The sequence below is a fragment of the Carassius carassius genome, chromosome 37 (assembly GCF_963082965.1).
Source record: "Carassius carassius chromosome 37, fCarCar2.1, whole genome shotgun sequence".
Classification (NCBI taxonomy): domain Eukaryota; kingdom Metazoa; phylum Chordata; class Actinopteri; order Cypriniformes; family Cyprinidae; genus Carassius; species Carassius carassius.
The window spans coordinates 8,933,161-8,957,640 of record NC_081791.1 but is presented as its reverse complement, the minus strand read 5'-3'; the positions used below and the strand labels follow the sequence as shown (position 1 = coordinate 8,957,640).

At 39.1% G+C, this 24,480-nt stretch overlaps 1 protein-coding gene across 3 annotated transcripts in view; it reads right to left on the bottom strand.

The window, feature by feature from the left end:
- Positions 1-24,480, bottom strand: part of LOC132117947 (sterile alpha motif domain-containing protein 10-like) — an 86,120-nt gene that overhangs the window by 35,759 nt on the left and 25,881 nt on the right. Inside the window, exons 1-3 of one of the 3 annotated variants that reach the window (XM_059527336.1) lie at positions 15,451-15,564; positions 15,159-15,345; positions 4,942-5,120 (exon numbers count right to left, since the gene is read on the bottom strand). In XM_059527336.1, coding sequence (XP_059383319.1) covers positions 4,942-5,120; positions 15,159-15,237 — 258 coding nt within the window. In that variant the 5' untranslated portion in view covers positions 15,238-15,345; positions 15,451-15,564. Of the gene's footprint in view, positions 1-4,941; positions 5,121-15,158; positions 15,346-15,450; positions 15,565-24,480 lie in introns of those variants that run through there. The other 2 variants (XM_059527334.1, XM_059527335.1) reach the window with 2 other exon arrangements.

The following is a 24,480-nucleotide window of genomic DNA, read 5'->3' as shown; positions in this document are numbered from 1 at the left end:
CTCTCTCTCTCTCTCTCTCTCTCTCTCTCTCTCTCTCTCTCTCTCTCTCTCTCTCCGTACCGTCAAATAACTTTTGTAATTTGTGCACTGTTTTGCTTGCTTGCTTTTGAAATATCCGACAGAACTACAAACTTTCCAGTGATGTCTGTGAGCTACTCACTCAAAAAGCTCGTGCATCTGTGCAGCCGTGCGCTCAATCCTCTCAGAGTGATCTGTTTATCAGCTCGCAGACATCCGCTATACAGGCGTGAATATTGAATGTTTAACATTATATTAATTACTTACAAGTACTTCATAGACATCCTTAATCTATAATAACTCCATTCTACTTTCTGTTGTTCTGTTGTCAGTGTTTCTTTTTCTGGATACAGCTCTGTTCACACTCTGTGTAATCTCTGCTTTTGGTATCGGGTTATTTTTATGAGTACGAGTATAGGAGCACAGTATCGTGCCCGGTGCATCCCAAGTTATTAGCCACTGAAGTTTGATTGGCTGCTGGCAGCGAAGTTTTTGAAATATCTGTGTCATGTTAGAGGATACATTAAGACTGTTGCCCAATCTAATAATTAACTTACATAATTTTAATGCTTTGACGACCAAAATTCTTTTGATTCATCAAAGCAAAACTTTTGATCGTGATTCTTTTGTCATGAGTGTCTGGAGGTGATATGTGAAGTTTCATACGCATTGGACCAACGACCTAGGAGGAGTATGAAAAACAGATTTTTCAAAAATACTAAATGGTGGAGAAATTACAAAAGTGAAATCATCGATTAATTGGGAAAAAAGTAAATTTGATTATAGGCCTTTAGGGTTCTGAAGATATAACAAAAAAATGCTAATTTCCTTATTATAGTGCCACCTAGCGTCTGTGATCCCACCAAGTTTGGTGTCTTTATGACTTAAGGTCTCTGACCCCCAGAAAAATTAAATATTATTAAGAAAAATTCCTCACAAACACAGTAGGGTTCCAGCACTTTGTGCTTGGACTGTTCATAGGAGGCAATACTGGTCCTAAAACACAGTACTTATAAAGTACTTTGGTACTATATATATATAAAGTAAATACTTATTACTTTTTCCAAAATCCTCACTTCCTTTTCTTCTGACAAGATAACGTCTGAAAAATATTTTACACCTTAATTAATTGCTAAATGAAAAAACAAGAACATCTTGTGGGTAATTAAATAAACCGCTTGTGAAACCATTCTCATACATAGTTCATTAGTCATGGTCATGGACGTCCTAATTATTTCTATCCTTGACAATCTTGCCAACAGCAATCTGACACTTTTGCTCACCTTGAAATAACAAAGGTTTATCCCTAATCATTCCCAACCCAGTCTCTAGCCAAATGCAGTAAATGAATGTTATCTTTAACACAAATCCCATCGGCAAAACTCATTTTCATGCCAGGACTGGCCCCATGAGATAAGCCTTGTTAGAATAAGCCACAACATAACATCTTGCAAAGGACATCATTTTGTCACACTAACTAGACTTTACCCACAATCTCTGCCAAGTGCAATCATGTGTAATGGAAGTTTAATCTCAGAATATGATCTGGTAATGATGGATTCATGACCACCAAGTCATTTCTATGACAGTATTGTGATTTCATTGGAGACTGGGTTTGTGGGATGGCCAATTAAACAACAGGACTGGCTGCCAGGAGGCTCGCTTGACTTCTGCTATATGATTACACAACATTCTTCATAATACCAGGTTGCGTCTCACATGACCGTAGGTGATATGATATAATACTACATTCATATGATATGAACTGTAGTGTCCAGGATGCTTGTGGAATATATTCATTGAGGAACATCACAGAGGTAATATTTTGACAAAAAACTCATTAAAACTGAGTACTAATTGTCTTCAATTGCAACCATAATTGCATATGGGAAGTAGGGGAAATATTTTATGAGTCAATTTACCTATTATGTTTGGATCTGATACAATTTACACTGCATGCCTGTGAATAAAAAATTACGTGTGAAATTTTTTTAGTGTTAATATATTTTAGCATAACGTTTAGCATAATGTTATTAGATGCTGCCATCTATCGATGTGGATCAGCATGACTTTTTCTTAGTTTTGTGTAAACTACAATGATACAGTTTTAGAGAGTAGTCTATATAATAATTCACTTACCTATACAACACAAACTGCAAGGTTTGCACAATATTTTTGCCTTTCTGGCTTCAGACTTTCTGATTCTTCAGTCATGACAAGTGCTGATTCTCTCATTGTCTCCGCTGGTAAAGCACCATAATATTGGTGTTTCGCTTTCTTCACATCACCAAAACACATCACTACACTACTAGTGTTTCAACAGAAGCATCACATTATTTTAACATGGTAAAATACATTGGAGAGGTGACCTAATTAAAACACTTGTTATAGAAAAATATTATGTTGACAGACTTTATATATATACTGTATTGCTATATATATATATATATATATATATATATATATATATATATATATATATATATATATATAATAGAATATTTTATATATATTATGTTTAAAACTTAAAAAATCAGACCTGAACTACCAAATGCACCTTTAATATACAAGATCAGTATAATTGTATTATTACAGTTCATTTTCACAAAATAATGATGTTCATGTATCATGTTTTCCCACTTATCAGACATGCACCTGACAAAATAAATCAATAAATATGTGGGCATATAATATTGATTTTAGCTGAAATTATTAGTTATTTATCTTAAAAATGTCTATTACAATGATCCAAACACTATCAGCCAACAGTATTACAGTGATTTTAAAACTGATGTTTTCTGAGGTCATTTATACTGCGGTTAATAAATGATAACCTGTGGTGTGATATGAAAAATAATAAAATAGTACAGATTTCAGTTACCTGGATGAGAGGTCTGATTCCTGAAGCGTTGCCATGAATGAACCGGGAACATCATCAACAATATCATATCAGAAAATATCATATTGCTGAATGTTGCGATTGGTCAATCAGGGTTAAGCAGTGAGCTGTGTAATGTTAAAATGCTGTCTCTTATTCTAATGTAAAATGCAAAGAGAACGATAAGCAAAACTTCCATAAGGTGATTTCCCTTAGATGTGTAAACAATGGCTCTGTGGAGCCAAAGACTCTAGAATACCCAAGACTTGTCACTCGTATAGCTTTGAATTTGGAAAAATGGTCGCTCTATCAAACGAAGCGCCGCCATCTGAGCAAAAGAGTGGAGTGGCACTTGCATACCCGACAGGCGTTTTAAAGATGGCCGTCCGAGTGACATTATTGCCTTAAAGGGACTTTGGTGAAGCTAGCAAAACACTGCTGTTTGTTTAAACATTCCGCCCAGCAACAATGGCTCAACCAGTGGGGTGAGTTTGGGGGCGGGGCTACGTGATTTTCTAACCAATGGTGTAAAGAACTGTTCAGGAAAACTATTTGAAAACCCATCAGTGTTTTGTAATTGTGCATACGGGATGCTAACGGCATAGGGAATCACACACTGCAAAACGAAGGTGCGATAGAATCTTAACAAAGCTAGCATTTGTTAACCAAAGACCGAATATAAAACACTACCACAATTTGAAATTCAAGCGTTAAGAACATGGTTTAAAGTTTGCTCTTTATTCGACTTGCCATAACCTTGAATTTCAACAGTTGGCTATGAGCGTGTGTTTGAACACGCGCCAGTGACCTTCTCCCATTCACACACACACACACACACACACACACACACACACACACACACACACACACACACACACACACACACACACATCCAGCCCTCATGCAATACTGAGCTCATCTGAGCCAATCCTGAAACCAGGAGAAAGGCATAAAATCTGTTCTATTTAAAGTGATGCTCACAACACCAGAGCAGCTCCATTTACATATGAATCTCCTCACAGTTCACTGTCAAGCAGAACAAAGATGTTAAACATATAAAAATAAATAAATCACACGCTGCTGTCAGCCACTCCGCTAAGCCTTTGTTTTAAGGTGACACATTACAAAAGGATATTTTTTCGATTCACACCATTCAAATCAATTATTCAGAACAAAACAGTTAGAGTGTAAAGAACATGCTAATCAAATCTGGTAGTTAAATTCAGGGTGAAAACATTTTATTATGAAATAATTATGGCCCTCAAGGCTGATGCATACAAAGAGGGAATAATTAATTTCATGTACGCCTCTCATTTGTCTTCTACTACAAAAAAAAACAAAAAAAACATGCATAATATGAGAGACTTCAGCTTGAGCTTAGGCTGATTCTTGGGTAATGGTTCAAATAATGGGACGCTATAATATCCAGACATCAGAGGTGCTCTTTCCTCATCACGACAGGCGGATTATGAGCCTGTTATGATGGCTTGAGTGTGCAGTGATAAAGAAGGACAAAGGTAGCTAGCGAGCGCTAGCACTGACAAATAGCTCAGAGGAGAAGTTTACCAAGTGCTGCTGAACACATGAAATATCACAGAGCCAATCCTGTAACGAGTAAACCTCTACACGACCTTCAGAGCTGGGAAGGAAGGGCATAAATATTTCATGATGGATGAAAAAGAAATCCTGGATAATATTAAACATATATTAAAATATGAAAGCCAAGGTCTATTGACATCAGTCCAATTGCAAACATGTTTTTGCAAAGCAACTTTTAACACTTCATCACAAACATTAACATGCAAATATTAGTCATTTTCTGAATAGCTGACATTTTAGTTTTATAAATACTGTTATTTTAATGTACTGTTATTCAAATAAGAAAATAATAATCTGACTTTTGCCAACAAGAGTCCTCCGGGAAATATGACTAATTTTTTAAGTGGTTGTCATTTCAGTTCAAACTCCAGAGGAAACCGTTAAGATGTTAGAGGGAGCTGATTTGTGCGTTCTCTCCTGTGGGTAGCGTGACTGTGATTGTGTACCTGTATTCCTTCTGTGCCGGGCTGCTGCAGCAGTTTGACGGTCCTCCTCGTCATCCTCTGACCGCGTCCTTCATGCCAGGTCAGGTTGCCCCCGGGCTTGCGTGGCAGCTGATAGTTGAGCTCATCTGCTGAGACTGTGTGCTCCAGCGCAGCCCGACAGAAGCTGAAGCTGGACGCAGCTGTGGAGGACAGATGAAGACGGACGATGAAGACTATTATAGTGTCCACATCACGACATATTACCCAGGATCACTGTCAAAGCTCCATGAATTCTGAACACTGTCAATAGAATGTCAGTCACAGGTCATTGTGACACTGTAGACTGATGCTAAAAATTAATCTTTAAACTTGATCAATATGGAAATTCAGAATCACAATAAAGACAAATAATATGTATGGGGACAAACACAAACTGTCACATTTTACTAGTAAATTAGTCAAACAACAACCCAACAAGTCTACTCAGCAATCTGGTGCTTGTAGTCTAAAAAAAAGAGAAGGATAGACATCAATTCTTCCTCTAAGTGGCCGGTGAGGGCAGTCTTTAACCCCAGCAGATACAGGAGACAGGTAAGATGTGTCAGGTCATGGACCTGCTGAGCAGTGCAGAAGCTCTTCGAGTGTGTTTGCATGAAAATGTAAATGTGGCACATCAGTATGTCAGTGTCTGTGTGCGATGCCACGACATAATTATCATACACAAGCTCTTTCATGAATGCAAAGTATCTGTAGAAGACAAAACCTACTGTGTACAGACTACTTACTATTTTTATAAACAGTATATTAAAAAAGTGTGCACTATGCAGTGCGAGATTTCAAACAGTCATATGCTTCACTGCTGTCATTGCAAACTCATTAAATTTCATTTAATTAAGAAAAAGTTTATCTTTGAAATAAAAATGGATATTTTGCATTGCATAATTACATTTTAAGAATAAAAAGCTTACTATCAAATAATAGAACTCACTGGAAATAGGTCACATGTATTGCTTATTTTGGCAAGCAGCAAGTAGCAATGTAAAGCAAAGCATAGGGAAGTCGTGGCCTAATGGTTAGAGAGTCGGACTTGCAATTGAAAGGTTGTGAGTTCTAGTCTGGGGCCGGCAGGAATTGTGGGTGGGGGGAGTGCATGTGAAGTTCTCTCTCCACCTTCAATACCACGACTTAGGTGCCCTTGAGCAAGGGCACTGCTCTGGGTGTGTGTTCACAGTGTGTGTGTACACTGCTCTATGTGTGTGCACTTGGGATGGGTTAAATGCAGAGCACAGATCTGAGTATGGGGTCACCATACTTGGCTGAATGTCACGTCACTTTCACTAAATAAAACTGATTTTTGGAGCATTTTTATTTTTCGAGAAATTATTACATCAGTCTTTCTACTTAAAAATTTTGTGTTTAATTTAATGTGTGAATTTACTAGCAATTTCTGAGTAAAACAATAATTTAAAGACAATCCTACACCCATTTATTTTTAATTAAATTTTATTTTATTTTCAGGTTGGTCAGGTCAATTAAATGTCATGTAAAATGTAAAAATGCATTATGGTAATGAAAATCAGGTGAAAATGTTAACTTGTCATCAAAATAACGTGACAATCCAAAATAAAATGAGGTTGCAATGAAACAGAAGTAGCGATTTTTTTTTTCATGAAACAGAAGTAGCGATTTTTTTTTTTTTCATGAAACAGTAGTAGCGATTTTTTTTTTTTTTCATGATGTGACATGCATCCATTTTGATGAAAAATTATGAGGTTAAAAAAAGATTAACACATATACAGTACATCAGTCTTTCACAATGAGATCTATTACATGTATTTACAAAATAAATAGGGTAAATTATCATTTCACGTTGACTTTAATGGTCTTAAAAAAACTTCATTTAATGTCATTTTTATTCTATTTAAATAAAGCTTCATCCTGCAGAAATAGTACAAAAGTAGTATGCTAGTATGCTATTTCAACCATAATCGTAATCTCTCACTTTTCCATTTCCACCGTTCACAATCCTAAAATGCTTTAACCAAACACCCAACTGCAAATAAAAAAAACTACATGTGCTTATAAAGGTCACTGGTCTTTCTTTTCCTTTCCCTGACCTTCTCCTACCCTGGCTATCTCTCTCTTTCTGTGTATCTACCTCTCCCAGTTGGCTTTCTTATGTAAGCCCTTTTTCCAGCATAGCTAATGTGATTAGTGTTACGGCGAGCACTTGGCAAGTACAAAATATTTAATGAAGGGTAAAAGATGATACCAGCGCATATCAGCACGTAAAAGATTAAAAAACATGAGTGCAAGTCAGTGAGAAAGAGAGAGGGAGCAAGAGAAAGTGGGTAAAGTCTGAAAAAAATACATTAATGGCCATTCACGAAGAAAGAAAAAAAAAAAAACTAACAAAGGACTGAGGTAGCCCTACACAGCTTAGAAAAAGTTTTGTTTGTCTGGTTAAGCTGGTCTCAAAGCTCTTTGCATAGAGTCTCATTCCGTGAAGAGCTTGAGTCCATTGTGTTTCAAACTGTGCTGCAGTCGCCGCTAGCTCTGTGTTAACTGAAGTATTATAAAAGCGACTGTGGGAAAATGGAAACTCTGGGAAAACCGGCCTGGAGATGCTGACAGCTAAAACAAAAGTGTTTTCACCTATCAAAACCATCCCAAAGGGCAGGTCAAGTTCAGAGTGTAATCATGGAGTATTGGGAAAAGAGTGGATCATGGAGAAGTTTGTCAGAGTTCAGTGATGCGTTTCCTGTGTCTGCTGTCCTCACTGTTCTCTGTCTCCTGGGCGGACAGGAAACGAAAGCCGCAGGCTTATTACTGCCAATCCAGTCCACGGGAGGCAAAAATTAGAGCTCCTGACACGCTGAGATGGGTAAGAAACACATCCCATCACCAAAGAAAGGGGTGTGGTTAAAAACCAAACATCATCTATCACTCATCCACAGGGGGCTGTGGCTAAGAATGATATTTTCTATGGATATCCTGCTGGATCTACCATTCTGTCCAAATTACTATGTGTCAGCATTTCAGTCAGATTAAAATAATAAAAATTTCCATTTGACATCCCAGAAGAAGACTAGTTGTGTGCGTCTGAATATGCCTATTTCCCTTTTATGTAGTAGACCAACAATTGTAGTATGCAACTTTCTGTGACACACAAATAAAGAGCCCTTGATCCTAAAAGAGCTTGATGTTAGCATGTTACTAAGCTAACAATGTCTTACTGATAAACACAACACAATCATTAACAGAACCCTGAATTACTTTTACTTCTTCACATCAATATTTTTAGTATTAAAAAAACAGCTCACTAGGTTGAGGTTAAAGGTGCAATAGGTGATTGTCTTCTGAAACATTTTTTGTTATACTCGGTCCGAGCATTTTAAATAGCTTTCCTACCTGCCTGTCAAAGTATGTATCTGCATAGCTCTGTGCACCCTGGTCGCGCAGAGATAATATGTCATTGGTGCATTCACGCACGCTGTGCAGACAGAGCTAGAATGACAGACAAACATCAACAACCCGGTCTTCCTTCCTGGTATTGTAGTACTTTTATAGTTTTCTTGCTGATTAATGACACATAGCCCAGCGGTTCACAAAAACAAGTGCTCGCACACATATTTTACAGGTCTTGCATAGTTAACACACCCGATTCAGATGACCAACTCGAGCTACGTGAATGAACTGTGTTCCAATCAATATGATCCCTACACTGTGTTCATTGCTCCCTACTCCCTGAGCAGGGGTTTACTTCACTTCGGAACATGGACTGGAATTGGGAACCGCTGGTGTAGCGTATTGTAGTAATGTTGTCTCTGGTATTCTGGTTTGTGAGCATAAATGCGTTCAGGGGTCGTGGCTTTGGACAGCGATTGCAGGGAGGGTGGGACATTCGCTTTCAGTGCTATTAGGCTAATGTTAGCATTTTCCAAGATCTCCTATTGCACCTTTAAGTAATATCACACAAGCAAGAGTGATTCTCATGTTGACATTGAGCCCAATTTTGAGTGTAATATTGTTTTTATTTAATAGTTCAATAAACAAGTTGATATTGACTAACTTAGATTGTGTAGACACAATATTTAGAGCTATTTTGTCTATTTCTAATCCATTATTGAACATATCTGAATAAAGCCACAGCAGAATAAACCCCTGTTCATCTCCAAGCAACACAGTGATGTTAAAAGTGTCATCGGATGCTAAATTCATTTTTGTTGTTGTTTGAACATAATTGTGTGTTGGAAGTTTGTAAACATACACCTTGATAAAAATCCACCCAGTGGTTATTTTAAAATCCCCTTTTTCTAATCAGGCTGTTCTGAGATTCCTGTCGCAATTATCTAGTTCTGCATAGGCACATCCCACAATAGTTGATTGACAAGGCCGTCTTACCTTAGACACGCCCTGAGTGAGCTGTCATCTGTCCACCATTGTGTCGACTATGGTGCAGAGGAAGACAAGAATGTCTCCGATTAAGTGACTTAAGTATTTTGTTGTTGGATGTAAAAATGAACATAGCAGTCGTCATTTACTCCCAACATCTGAGCCACTGAAGACGCAGATGATTAACATTACTTTTGTTTTTGAAAAAGAATACACCAATCCCAATCTGCCTAAATGCGTTTAAGTTCACGCGAATCATTCATGATCCAGTTTCATCTACAGAAGAAGTGAGTGTGAGGGTTTTTTATGAATCTTTGCGAATCGCCATTCCTAATATGTGGTAGTTAGCCAGTTTCACGGCTGAAGTTTACAGTTTGCTCGTCACCCCACGGAAGAGAGGGGCGGGGTCAGCAGAGCTCATTAGCATTTAAAGCAACACGGACTAGAGAGTGCTGAAAACAGAGCTGATTTAGACAGGATAAAAACTGTGTTTTTTACACTACCATTGAGAAGTTTTAACCAACGTATGTTATTGATTTTTCATTAAGACCCTAAAGAATCATATCAACTTGTTGAAAATTGGCATCCAATGACCCCTCTAAGGAATTAATTGGTTAAAAGAATGATTCAGTGAAAATGTTATGGACACCATCCTCTATTGATATGTTGATATTAATTTGTTTCACTGTTCATAGTGTATGTATTTTCATTGTTCAGTATACAGTACAGTTTAACTCTATGGTTTAAGACACTGCTACAAATAGCTCTTGACTCAAATAGTGCACTATTCAACATTATATAGGGTGAATTTTAGACACAAGTGTCAAATTCAGAACCACGTACTAGCATAATTTTTTTTAAATATTATATATTTTTCTTTACTATATCTTTCTATGACAGAAATAGTTCAGCAAAATTAACTTGTTTTAACTCCAAATGAATTAGTGTTGTTGAACGAAACAGTAGTCTCCACCTACTGGCATAATGATGTCATTTGCAGTAAAAGTTGAAGGGTTACGCCACCCAAAAATGAAAATTAGCTTGAATATGACTTTCTTCTTTCAGACTAATCCAATCAGAGTTATATTAAAAATGATCCTGGCTATTCTAAGCTATATCATTGTAGTCAGCGGGTGTTGCAGTCGAACAGTCCACAAGTCGTCAAATAAAGCTTGTGCATTCATAAATAGTGCCGCAGATGGCTCCGGGGGATAGATAGAGGCCCCCTGTAGCGAATCCATGTGTAAGAAAATATTTTGTAAGAAATATATTCATTTTCTAACTTAAACACTTTTCTCTCACTTCTGCTGATGTCATACACTAAAGCACTTCCAGATGTTGACGTAAGACGTCAGTGTTGCGTGATTAGCGACGAATGTGGAGAGAGAATAAAAACAAAATTGCATTCACGAATTAGATGTACAAAACAAGGATTTTTTTTTAGAAAAATGAATAGGAGACTGGTTTTCCTTTGATAAAGTAAAGAAACTTTGCTTCTTTTGCTCCTATAAACAAACTCGTGAGACTAGCATATCTCAGAGGCACACGCGCTGTGCATATTACATGCTGCGTCATCCCCCAGAACAGCTTCCGCGTATGACAGATAAAGGAAAGTGAGAGAAAAGTTTTTATTAATTTTGAAAAATGGATAATTTTCTTACAAACACACATGGATTTGCTACAGATGGGCTTTATTCACCCCCTGGGTCCATGTGAGGCACGTTTTATTATGAATGCACAAGCTTTATTTTATGATTTGTGGACTGTTCAACTGCAACACCTGCTGACTACAACGATTGTTGTTATCCTTGGAATAGCCAGGATAACTCCCACTGGATTCGTCTGAAAGGAGAAAGTCATATACACCAAGGATGCTTTAAGGGTGAGTACATTTCATTTCTCAATTTCATTTTTTCGGGTGAACTAACCCTTTAAGGAAAAATCCCCATCACTAATACAATCTTGGACATTCACTTTCAATGACCAGAATTAGTAGATATATGTCAGAAGAGGCACTTTCTGGGCAGCTGTTGGCTTTAATACCATGACGCTGTGACCTTTGTATTTAATAAGGTAGTGTAGATAATGGCATGCTGGTGGAGACAGTAGGGTGTAAACTTGGGAAGCAAGATGAATTCTGACCCTCACTCAGGCTTCTCATCGGGCTTCAGAATGTGACCTTGGCCAGAACCGATCTTCAGTTAATCGTTCAACTCCCTCAGTGTGAAGACAAAGGGGGTCTCAACACCACCATCAGGAGAGGGTGGGAGACAGACAGCAGAGGTCAAAAGTGGACAAAAGTCTGAATATTTCCATTAAATATTCTGGGGGAGAGATGTACAAAGCTTTTTGAGTGCTGATGCAAGGCACTAAACTGCTTAGATACATGTAATAGAAGACAAAGACAGAAAGAGAGATTGAAACGGGGCAAGGACAGCTAATGTTAATGCAAAGAGAGAGATCCAATGGCAAATGCTTTCAACCCTGAAGAAAGAGTCACTCTCCTGCCTGATGTGATTGATGGAATGGCTTAGATCTTCTCCTGCCACCACAGAAAAAGATTAATCATGAAAGTTTCCAAACTTCATTTGACATTTCCTTGCTTTTTTTTTTTTTAACAGTCATTAGCAAGCAATTACCCTGCGGTTTGGTGTGGCTTGTGGGAAGGTCATACCGAGTCAAAGCCCATGGTAGATTACCGCAGCACTTTCAGAAAAACTTATTCCTTCCTAAAGAAAGTACTACACTACTAAACTTTCCCATATGCTCCTTCACCCTTGAAAATGGCACTTCCTGAAGTACCAGAAAAAAAAAATGCATGTGTGAAAAAAACTATATATACACATATGCATATTTTCTGCATAAACACTACCAGTAAAAGTTTAGCCACATCTGCTCTTTCGATTTAAATTTTACATGACCATTTCAGTATAAATTAATGCTTTATTTGTACTCATTTACATTTTAGAATAATAGCAAAGTCATTAAAACGATCAAATATACAAAAAATATACAAAAAGCATAGGAATTATAGAATTAGGCATTATGTGGTGACTAAAAATAAAATAATAAAATGCTTCTTTTTCAGTGCTGATTGTTATTTTATAAATAGGCTACATAACACATTTATACTACTGTACTGTACGTTTTTTTATGTTTTATGTCAGACGTCACTTTTGATCAGCAAGGTTGCATTTATTTAATAAAAATACAGTAAAATAGCAATATCAATAAATATTATTCCAATTTAAAATATCAGTGTTCTATTTGAATAATATATGGTAAAAAAAAAAATTGTATTATTCGATTTAAAACAACAGCATTTTTTTTAACTTTTGTAACATTATAAAACTTTTATTTCATTGCTGCAACATTTGATTTATTTAATGCATGCTTTTTGAATAAAACTACTAATTTCTATGTAAAAAAACTTCTGGATGGCAGTGTATGTCAACATAACATAGTATTGGCAAAAACGTTAAAGTGTCTTTTTAACTTTTGCTACTTAAACCACATTTAACATGAAATTAAATATACCACAAGCTACTACAAAAAAGTCCTTAGATTACCTTTTTAATATATAAGTCTTTTCCATATCAGCATGTCTTCCAGCTAGTGGGTGTTCAATCCATGGTTATGGAGTATTTGCCAAGGGGAAGTCCTGCGGACACTATCTTGAACCCCAGAAATGAAGCATGAAATTATTCCATCTTGACCCAGCTCTAGAGAGCAGTTCAATCATGTCGAGAAAAATACCGTAAAAATATAAAGTTGTTCTCAAAGAATGTGTTGTCAGGCTTCATCCATACAAACTAGCTTTAGTACTGGCTGGCTGAGTGAAGAGTACCATCTCTCACTTTTATTTTTTACTTCAAGACCTCTAAAGGCAACTCTTCTACCCAACAAAGGCAAGCAGAGACAATTTCAGGTCCATCAGCTTATGTAAATTGTGATCTTCAGCACACATCCAATTCGGTCCAGGAATAAAAGACTAGAGTTTTCATTTATCCGATACAAAGTCGACATAACATGGTTCAACCTTGGAAGATCCAGTGAATCTCAAATACTGACATGAGCCAAAACAGCTTAAAACTTTCTAGAAGAATTTTCTAGAAGAATTTAGACATTAAAGTTCAACTCAAACCACACACAGGTATCACCTGACACATACAGTCCACTTGAGGGTTGTTCAGTTTGTCACATCCAGTGACCTGCATGGCTAAAAAAAAAAGCCACGGATGTCTATTTAGATCTATGAATCTCTGCATACTGCAAAACAGTCAGTCTGCTGGAGATCAGATCAATTCGACAGCCAGCAAATCAACCGAGAATGGAGGAAGATTGACATGGCAGAGGCATTAAGAATAACAGGAGATCTCCCGCCTGAGACGGCCTCCGTCAACAGAAAGAAACATCATTAAATGGGGAAAACAAACAACACAGGAAAGGATTATTCACTACCACATTGATTTTCTGACCAAAAACAGCATTCCTACGGAAGCTGGTTAATAGCAAGGAAAATAAATCTCCCATGCTGAGAAACAGATATTTATTGAGCTAGTTGTTAAGGTAAGGATAAGGATAAGGTAAGGTAGCTAATCAGTCTTAATTGCAATATTGGCTATTAGTATATATGGACCAGTTCTCACTATTAACTAGCTACACATAGTGGGCAACTGCTTCTTGCCTGAATATTAAGTGTGTGAATTATTCATGCACACTGATTTCATCTTCTGAAACCCTGTAGCTGTGATATAGTAAATGATATCCATAAAAGAGATAAGGACTTAATTGTGAATGCAAAAACAAATGAACATCTGCTGAGTTTGGAGGGAAACTTTGACCTTGAAGGAAAACTTTTTATACAGACTTCATTAACATAGTCAGCATCTTCTGCATAATCAGAATATTTAAATATCAGGTATCTAATACTAAATATTCACTTATAAGCTCCAGCAGTCCTTCCACTTTTCATTATAATGACATAATGTCCTGATCTCTATTTTGTGAATGTGCTGTCTTCATGAGCCACTGTATTAAATAAATCGTATCCATCCCATTAGTATCCTTAATCTGTGCATATTTCTCTCCTGATTCAGACAAGACAACTTTTTCAGTAGAGGAAGCGATATTCTGGATAGAGGACTTCATTTTAGCTGGAAAAAAATGCTTTGACATTTACGTGTGGATTATTGTGATGTGTTTTATCAGCTGTTTGGACTCTCATTCTGATGGCACCCATTCACTGCAGAGCATCCACTGGTGAGCAAGTGATGTAATGCCACATTTCTCCAAATCTGTCATCTATATCTTGGATGGCCAGCTGAGGGTGAGTACGTTTTCTGCCAATTTTCCTTTAATATTATCTGTACACAGTAACTAAATAACAGATGCATTTGCTTCAAAACATCAGTGTTTGGTTGGACACACAGGCACAAGATCCCAACAATATCACACACTGTTCTTAGATCTGCCATAAAAGTCTTTAATCCAAAATCAAAGATTTCAATTCAAACATTAACCATCAAATTCTTTCAAAAAACATGTATTGTGAGCTATACCCACGTTCTTTTTATAACTGTCTTACTCTCATTTATATCTATTTTTATTTCTCCCTAAAGGAATTTTAGGAGAAACATCTGATATAAATGACACAAATTAAATGAATATGAAACATAACTGACCTAAATTAGGTCTCTTGAGCATTGAGAGAAATAAAACATTCCTCTGGGACAAACACTATACAGAATTCATAGTTTTAGACCATTTAACCAATAGTAATTAAGAGAAAGCAGACCTACCCTCATATTCGAAAAAAGCACAGTAATGAATAACAAATGTACCTTCGATGAAACTCTGTATGGCAGTTCTGTAAGCCGGAGCAGTGCCAGACTGAACCACCACTACCCTGTGCCTCTTCATGGGCCTGTCCCGCCGGCTACAGCCAGCCTACCTTCACCCCAATTCAGCTGCAGGAGTCAACCGGCCAAACCTGGGCACTGCTGGGACCAGAAAGGGCAAGAACAGCTACTGTCCAGAGCACAAAACATGTTACTGTGCAATTCAAGATTGTTGGAATAGGAGAGAAGAGTTTTCGGTGAACTAACATCCAGCTGCATATGCACTCAAACATACAAGCCCATCAGATGCTCCTAACAAATCAATGGAGCCAACCTCTGCTGTCCAATGTACTCAACTCCGGCCCCATTCACTACTGTTTCAACTGTATTGACTATGGCAATGTGTGTCTGTGGATGAAACAATCCATAAATGGCAACTATAATGTAACAAATAACATACACTTTTTTTTTTTAAATTAACAGTGTTACAGGGTAACATATTCATCCATTTGTGAATTATATGGATTAGAGCTGTCAGAGTTAATATTATGCATGTGATCATTTAAATCTGTTTCATTCTGTTATTTATCTTTCATGATAACGTATTTATCTGATGTGCCATTGTAACTAATTTCTAAAACTGATCAGGTCATTCAGAGTGACCATCAGGTCTCTTAGTTTTTTGATGATGGATGAATAATGGTTAACAAATGAACAAGTAAAAGGACAGGAGGAACAAACAAATAAAAGAAGGGAAAAAAGGGAACAAAATGATCGAAGAAAGAAAGAAATAGATGAACCAGATAAGTAAAGGAAGGAAAGCAAAAGAAAGGACTATGCGAATAAGCAATTGAAGGAAAGAGGAAACAAAAACTGAAAGAAGCTGAAAGAAGAAAGAAAGGTAGGATGGATGAGCAAACCAACGATGAAACAAACCAACAAACAAATGAGAAGAGGAGAGATTCACCTCTGAGATGGAGAGAATAATGATGGACAAACAGAAGAGAGGACAGAGAGTGAGAGTAATGAACAGCAGAGAGCAACGGATCACACACACTCTCACACAGACAGTGGGGTGTCGCAGTGTGTCTCCAGCTCAAGTCACGGCTGTGTGTGTGTGTGTGTGCGTGTGTGTGTGTGTTTGTTTACTGAACTGCACTTACTGATCAGACGAGATACTCACAGGAGGTGCAGCTACAAAAATCAGTGTCCGTTTATATACACACACACACACACACACACACATATAGTCACACTTCAAAAACTTGCAAAATCCTTTTTTTTCTATACAGTGGGAGAAACGTATTCCCCCATCTTTTCATCGATCAGTCTGTAGTTATTGTTGTAACATGAGGTCAGTCCCGACCCAAATAAACAGTTAATCTCAAACAAATCCATTACAGACAACAAGCCACAGTTCTCTTTCATTCTTTTTCTGTTCCTCCTTTAGCTTCTCCTCTTTATCCACGATATAGTTGCTAATTGCAAAACCAACTCATAGTTCCTTCCACCAGGTTGAAACGCAGAGGAGATAGAGCTTCTTCGGTGATGGGCCTAAGATTGTGGAACAGCCTGCCAGCACACCTCAGAGCTGCTCACTCTTTTTTGGTTTTTAAATCTCTTTTGAAAACACACTTGTTTAATTTAGCTTTTGCAAGTCCATGTTGTTTGAATGTGTTTACCTTTGATCATTATGTTGTAGAGCACTCTGGTCAGTCTGGAGACTGTTTTAAATGTGCTTTATAAATAAAAGAAGTAGAACTAATTGGTTATTAGTGCATTGCTAAGAGTACTTGGGTGGTTGCAGAGTGGTCAAATCAAAACTGTAGCCTAATCTTTTTAGTATTCATAATGTTCACTCTAACATTTTGTGTGCTAAAATATACTATCTAGATTGTACATGTACAAATTAAGAAACATAAGAATCCTTCCTAATACTCTCTTATTTTCTCTCTTCTTCTTCTCTCTCTCTCTCTCTCTCTCTCTCTCTCTCTATATATATATATATATATATATACATTTTTTGCCTCTAACATCACTAACTTCTAACTTCTCAACAACTATAGAAATGCAGGAGGAAAGTAAATTACAATAATTTAAGTTACATTATTATATTATGAGATTTTTACTTTTCTACTTCTGAAATCTTGGAATATAATGTTTGGTTTCCAACGTTCTTCAAAATAATGTATCTTCTTCATGTTTCATAGAAGAAGGAACACCATACAGGTTTGGAACAACATGAGGATGAGTAAATGATGACCGAATTTGATTTTGACTTTATTTTAATATCCAATTCTCACCAACTATGACCTTTGCCTCAGTAAACTCCTAATTTGCTGCTTATTAATAGTTAGTAAGGTAGTTGTTAAGTTTAGGTATTGGGTAGGTGTTACGTTTATGGACTGTCTGTTTCCTTATTTGGTCTTTTTCCTGTTCTTGTTTAGTTAATTGATTGATCCCCACCTGTCTCCAGTTGCCTCATTACCTCCTGTGTGCTCAAATACCCTGTCTGTTCAGTTCTTCCTCGTCCGTGATTATTGTGATGTAATGATGTTGTATCCTGATATTGTAAGTTAATGATGCTAATGTGTGGTATATTGTCTGTTATCTCCTTCGATGTTCAGTAAACTCCTCATTTGATCAAGACCCTCCTCGAGCACTTTATTCCTACACTAGAGTACACCCAACTGTAACAGTAGGATTAGCGATGTCGAATATTTGTAAATAGTAATAAACAGACAATGTGTTAATAATAGGCATGCTAATAAGTAAGTAGTTAACTGTAAGAATTGGTCTCTATACTAAAGTGTTACCCAGAATTATTTTGATTTTTTTTTGGGTGGGCTGTACCTCTAACTACAATCTAATCAACAATTTCAATCATTTCCACACAAATGGTGCGGGACGAATTATGCAAGTTTAATTTTTTTGACTTAGGGGTTTGTTCAAATCCAGGAATCAATGCCTTAGCAATTCCTCTGCGCACAGGTATTCAGAGAACATCTCTTTCTTGTCTCATTCGCTCAGACAGTCTCACAGAGTGTAAAAGGTTATGTGTTCATAAGGTATGAACTCACTCAAGTCCTCAAAGGACCCAAATGTAATCTCTCTCTCTCTGTCTGATTGTTGCTTTATTCTCCAATCACTGAATTCTCTTGCTTTAATTACCATGTTATCAGACTCTCCCCAGCTCCCCCTCTCTCTGCCTGACAGCTAAGCCAATTACCCATCTGTATTGTGTGCTGTCTGGGCAGGGAGGCTCCGGGTAGCCAAAAGAACCAACACTGACCATTTAGACAGAACAGAGAAGAGAATAAAAGCTGCCACTCTTTATGCATTCAGTCTCTAAATAGACTCATGTACTGAATGAGCAATCTCTCCATCTGTCTGCCATTGGCATTTTTCAAGACAGGCTATTAAATTAAAGCTACTACTGGAAAATGTTATAAATAAATACTATAAGTAATAAAAATAATTCCACAGTACAGACAGGTCAATACTTACATTGACTATTAGCTATTAATACCAGATCCTGTTATCAATATGTGCCATTAAGTATGCAGGTTTGCCTTTTAAGTTTGCTTTTTAATCTACTTTACTTCTACAGCCCTGCTGTCATTTATGCTAGCAAGCCTTAAATACACATAAACAAACATTAAGTACCATTTAGTACCATTAAGTGTTAAGTACCAAAATTAACAAAATGCCAATTAGACTGGACTAGTAGTTTACACTGTTAAAAATACATGTTTGTTATTGTTCAGTTCAGCTGGATGGCTTCAGTTTGATGCTTTCATCATTAAAAAGAAGCTTGAACATTCTGCTAAGTGTCTGCATTTGTATTCCACAGGTTTAATGCCAGCCAGAATTTACACCATTTGGGTGAACATTTCCTCTAAATAAGCATTAATGTGTTATCAGTGTAAGTAACATTAATGTCAGGTTAGTGGTCCTTTCCTATTCTCCTTTACTCAATGAGACGCAACAGCTTCTGCTCTTTTGGACCTTTTTCTTTTTAATCAGAACAGACTTCCATTCTCAAAAAAGCACATAGAAATGAATCTCATGTCATCACAACCCAATTTATGTCCTCCATTGTGTGTCTTTGTGTAGCTGGTCCAGAAACCTCTCAGGGAGTATAAAGTGGACAGTGCTGAAATGTATTTTTTTCTGTGTAAATATTCAGTTTAAATGTTTTAAATGCAAATGCGTCTTTTTGAAGTTGATAATTTTTATCTTTTTTTATTTTAATGTAAAATTTAAAAAATAACTTCAAGGATACAGGATGCACCAGTCCACCTGGAACGATGCAAGAAGAGCTTTTGAGGATGAAATAATTGCTGTATTTGCCAGGTTAGTCACACCAAATCTTTGAAATATGTTCAGACTGTCAGTCTTCCCAATTAGTGGTGGGGTTTTTTCAGTGACTCTTTCTGCAGGTTACATTATTACGCCAGTAGGAGTGTAGTTATTAGTAAGTCATTTGAATTATTCACTCAACCAATTTTTTTAAACACACTGATTCATTCAGGAATAAACAAGTGACTTGCTACACCCCACTATATGTCTTAAATAGTATTAATATTTAAAATCTGTGTCCCAAAAAGTTGTATGTTCAAATCTACATATACATGAAATTACATACTGTTTTGGTGATATAAGTAGAAAGAAACTGTCTTTATGAATGATTCATTGAATACTTTACTCAACTGATTCAATCAAACACACAGATTAATGCAGAATCAAAATAAATGACTGTCTTTACTGTTGAGTCATTGGGCCCTATTTTAATGATCTAAACGCAAAGTGTAAAGCGCACGGCGTAGGTGCACTCAGGGCATGTCCAAATCCACTTTTGCTATTTTAACAACGGAAAAACGGTCAGTGCGCCAGGGCGCATTTTGGAATGGGTTGTCCCTATTCTCTTAATAAGTAATGGCCGTAACGTTCAATAAACCAATCAGAGTGTCATCTTCCATTCCCTTTAAGAGCGAGATGCGCTCGTGCCAGGGCGGATCGCTATTTACAGGCGGAATTTGTTGGCGGAAAAGCTGAATGCTTCTCAAGCGAAGAAACCGATCTGCTCGTGCGCAAAGTTAAATCACGCGAGCAGATCATCTACGGGACAAGCAGGAATCCACCAAAGTTCCGTGCGATGAGTCAGTTAATATATATGTGTGTGTATTGGCACGATTGTTCAATTAATTAGCCAATTTCATTCATCATTATAAGTAGTAATAGGCTGAATTGCAAATAGGTAGCTTAATTGTAATACACGCAATGACTATCCATCATTACATTTTTATATTTATGTAGCCTACACAATAATATTCTTGTACACTGTAATCCTTTTGTTTTTTAATATTTGACATGTTTGTGTGATGCGCGTGTGTAATAAGCAAAGTCAACGCGCACTGTGGACCCACCCAGAGGCGCATTTTCTACCAACGCGCTCTTTAAATAACAAAAGCATATTGCGCCATTGACTTTAGACTTTAGACCAGGTTTGAGATGGTCTATGGCGCAGTCTATTTTCAGCTCCTTAAAATAGCAATGCATCAGCAATGCGCCTGAACAAACCTCTTTTTTAGACCAGCACGCTCATGGACGCACAAATGGGTGCAAATGCATTTGCTAATCAAACAACGTGGCGCTGGACAGGAAAATGCAAACGGTGCTGGACTGAAACTAGCAAACACACTTGCGCAGTGCCTTGAGTCGCATTGTGCCGGGTGTATTATAGGCCCCATTGAATCATTTACATAAATCAATTTAGGCAAAAACACTGGTTCATTTAGGAACAAAATAAGTGTCTTTAAGTCTTTAAGAGGGAGTCATTTTAATCATTCAGTTGACCGATTCGTTCATACGGAGCCCCGCACACGACATGCAAAGAAAATAAAAATTGTGCGCACGATTTACTAATTCGTTCCCTCAATGTACTAAAACGTGCACATGATTACTATAGCGTTCCCTCGATTTACTATTGCGTTCACTCGATTTGTGTCCACGATTTAGCAAATCGAGGGAACCAATTAGTAAATGGTGCGCACAATTTATAAATCGAGTGAATGAAATAGTAAATCGAGGGAATGCTATAGTAATTGTGTGCACGTTTTATTACATTGAGGGGAACGAATTAGTAAATCGTGCACATGATTTAGCCTTATATTTTTTCAGTGCAAGTATTTATAAGTGAGTCACTGAATCATTAACTCAATTGATTTGTTCAAAAACACTGATTAATTCAGGAACCAAATACCTCTACTATGTGTTGCTTGGAGAAGTTTCTGGAACATATTATATTGAAAAAGTTTTAAATAATCTTTTAAAACATACTCACACAATTTTTAATTTTTAAGGTAAGTTTCAGTTTGTCAAATTGAATTATATTGTACATAGACATATCTCACTATGTCATACAACTCCCGAATGGCAAGAAACGTACTCGGTTACTAAACGTAACCTCGGTTCTCTCTAGAAGAGCTCTCTCGTACTGCGTCTTAGCTAAGACGCTACGGGAAAAGTCTCTTTTAACGAAATACTGAAGCAAAAAATTATCCTTAATTTTGTATTTTTGTAAAGCGCATTTGCAGCAGTACACAGCCATAGGCGAGACGGCTCATTCGCTCATTGGCTTGTTCTGCGGCAATTGCACAGCCTATCGAGCGCGGGCTGATGCAACATCAGACCAATAAGGGCGCTTCGCGCCCTTCTTGCCACTTCCCGCCGAAACGGGTGTGGCCCAACCTATAAAAGGAGCTCGAAAAGGCTGACTCACCTGATTTATTTCATCGCCGAAGCGAACCAGAGTGAATCGTGCGCATGGCAGAGAACGCAGTACTCGTTCGCTCTTCTAGAGAGAACCGAGGTTACGTTTAGTAACCGAGTACGTTCTCTTACGAGAGCTCTCTCGTACTGCGTCTTAGCTAAGACGCTACGGGAACGCAATGTAAAACACCGTGCACGCAGGGATCACACACCAATAAACCTGAAGCAACGCCCAGGAATTACAGTGCACAGTCACCTGAGGGACTCACAGAGAGTCCAGGACAGAAAAGGGAAAAAGCCCTCCGTCCTATATCTAGCAGCATCCGTAGATGCGGCAATATGACATCACACAGCCGAGGCAAGGCCTGACCAATGTGGCAATGCGGGTCTTACGCAATACTGCCCATATAACAGTCGGCAGCGCATAGCGCCCGTGAACTCAGAATTCCCCTCAGGGCCCTGATTCGACTATACCGACAACAGCCTTGCTTGCAAGGCGGGGACCTCCAGGTTATAGAACCTGATAAATGTAGACGGCGAGGCCCAACCTGCCGCCATACATATATCCTGCAAGGAGATCCCAGTAGACCACACCCACGACAAGGCGACGCCTCTTGTGGAGTGTGCTCTGACGCCCAACGGGCACTGAAGGCCCCTGGAAGCGTAAGCTAACGCTATGGCGTCAACTATCCATCTGGATAGAGTCTGTCTCGAAACAGCCATTCCCTTGGAACGTCCACCGAACGAGACAAACAGCTGCTCCGTCTGCCGAAAGGCAGCAGAGCGAGACATATAAGCTCTTAAAACCCTGACAGGGCAAAGAAGACTCGAGTCTCCATCCTCCCCTGACACCGGCAGGGCAGACAGGGCAATAACCTGAGCCCGAAACGGTGTGTTGAGGGATTTCGGCACATAACCGTGCCTAGGTTTGAGTATGACCCTTGAGTCATTGGGCCCAAACTCCAAGCACGACTGGCTCACCGCGAGCGCGTGCAAATCACCCACACGCTTCACAGAAGCGAGAGCCAACAAGAATACTGTCTTGAACGACAGATGCTGAAGGCTAACCGATTGGATAGGCTCAAAACGGGGACCCTTCAAGGCCTCCAAAACCGCCACGAGGTCCCACATAGGGACTGACGGAGGTCTGGGAGGATTCAGCCTCCTAGCTCCTCTGAGGAACCGGATGACTAAATCGTTCCTTCCTATTGACTGACCGGACGCAGTTTCAGAAAACGCCGCGATGGCCGCCACATAAACTTTGAGCGTGGATGGGGCTCTGCCCTTATCCAACGGCTCCTGTAGGAAGGAGAGGACCTCCGTCACCTCACAACTAAGGGGTGAATAACCTCGAGCTGTGCACCAGCTGGAGAACACCGACCACTTCGAGGCATACAGACGTCGTGTCGACGGAGCTCTAGCCTGAGTGATGGTATTTAGCACTCCCACTGCGAGATCAGCGGGTAACCGTTGAGCGCCCACACATGGAGGGACCACAACTCCGGTTGAGGGTGCCAAATCGGGCCCCTGGCCTGCGAGAGGAGGTCCCTCCTCAACGGTACCGGCCACGGGGCGACATCTGCTAACTGCATCAAATCTGGGAACCATGGTTGGTTCTTCCAAAGAGGTGCTACAAGCAGTATTGAACATCTCGTTTCTCTCACCCGTTCTATCACCTGCGGACGGAGGGAGACGGGAGGGAACGCATAAAGCGGGCAGCACGGCCATCTCCGTGACAGCGCGCTTTCGTTCTTGGAAAAGAACGTGGGGCAGTGAGCGTTTTCGTGGGACGCAAAGAGGTCCACCTCCGCCATGCCAAATCTCTCCCACAACAGCCGGACTGTTTGCGGGTGTAGAGACCATTCGCCCGTAGGAACATTGCCTCTGGACAGCCTGTCTGGACCCAGATTCTGCAGTCCAGGCACATGCACTGCTCTCAGCGAGCGCACGTTGCGCTGAGCCCAAACCAGGAGGCGTTCCGTCAGCCTGCACAGGTTTCGGGACCCGATACCGCCCTGGCGATTTATGTAGGACACCACGGACATGTTGTCCGCACGGACTACGACGTGGTGATCCTTGATATGGGGACAAAAGCGCGTCAGCGCGTTCTCCACTGCCAGCATTTCCAGGCAGTTGATATGATGGAGCTTTTCCCGTTCTGACCATAGGCCAAAGGACGGTCTGCCTTCGAGCAGCGCTCCCCATCCCGAAGTGGAGGCGTCCGTCGACACCATTTTCACACTCGGGGAAGTCCCCAGGCTTACACCTGATCGGTACCAGCCGTTCGCTGTCCAAGGTGCTAGAGCCGCAACACAGCTCTGATCGACCTTGAAATGCAGCCGGCCAGACGCCCACGATCTGCGAGGCACCCGAGCCTTCAGCCAGAACTGCAGGGGAGCATGCAGAGCAGGCCCAGCCACAGAACCGGAGATGCTGAGGCCATGAGACCCAGCATCTTTTGACAGTGTTTGAGCGACACGGTCGCGCCGCAGCGGAAAGAACTCGCTGCGCGCTGAATGCCCATCGTACGCTGTGGTGACAACCGCGCCGT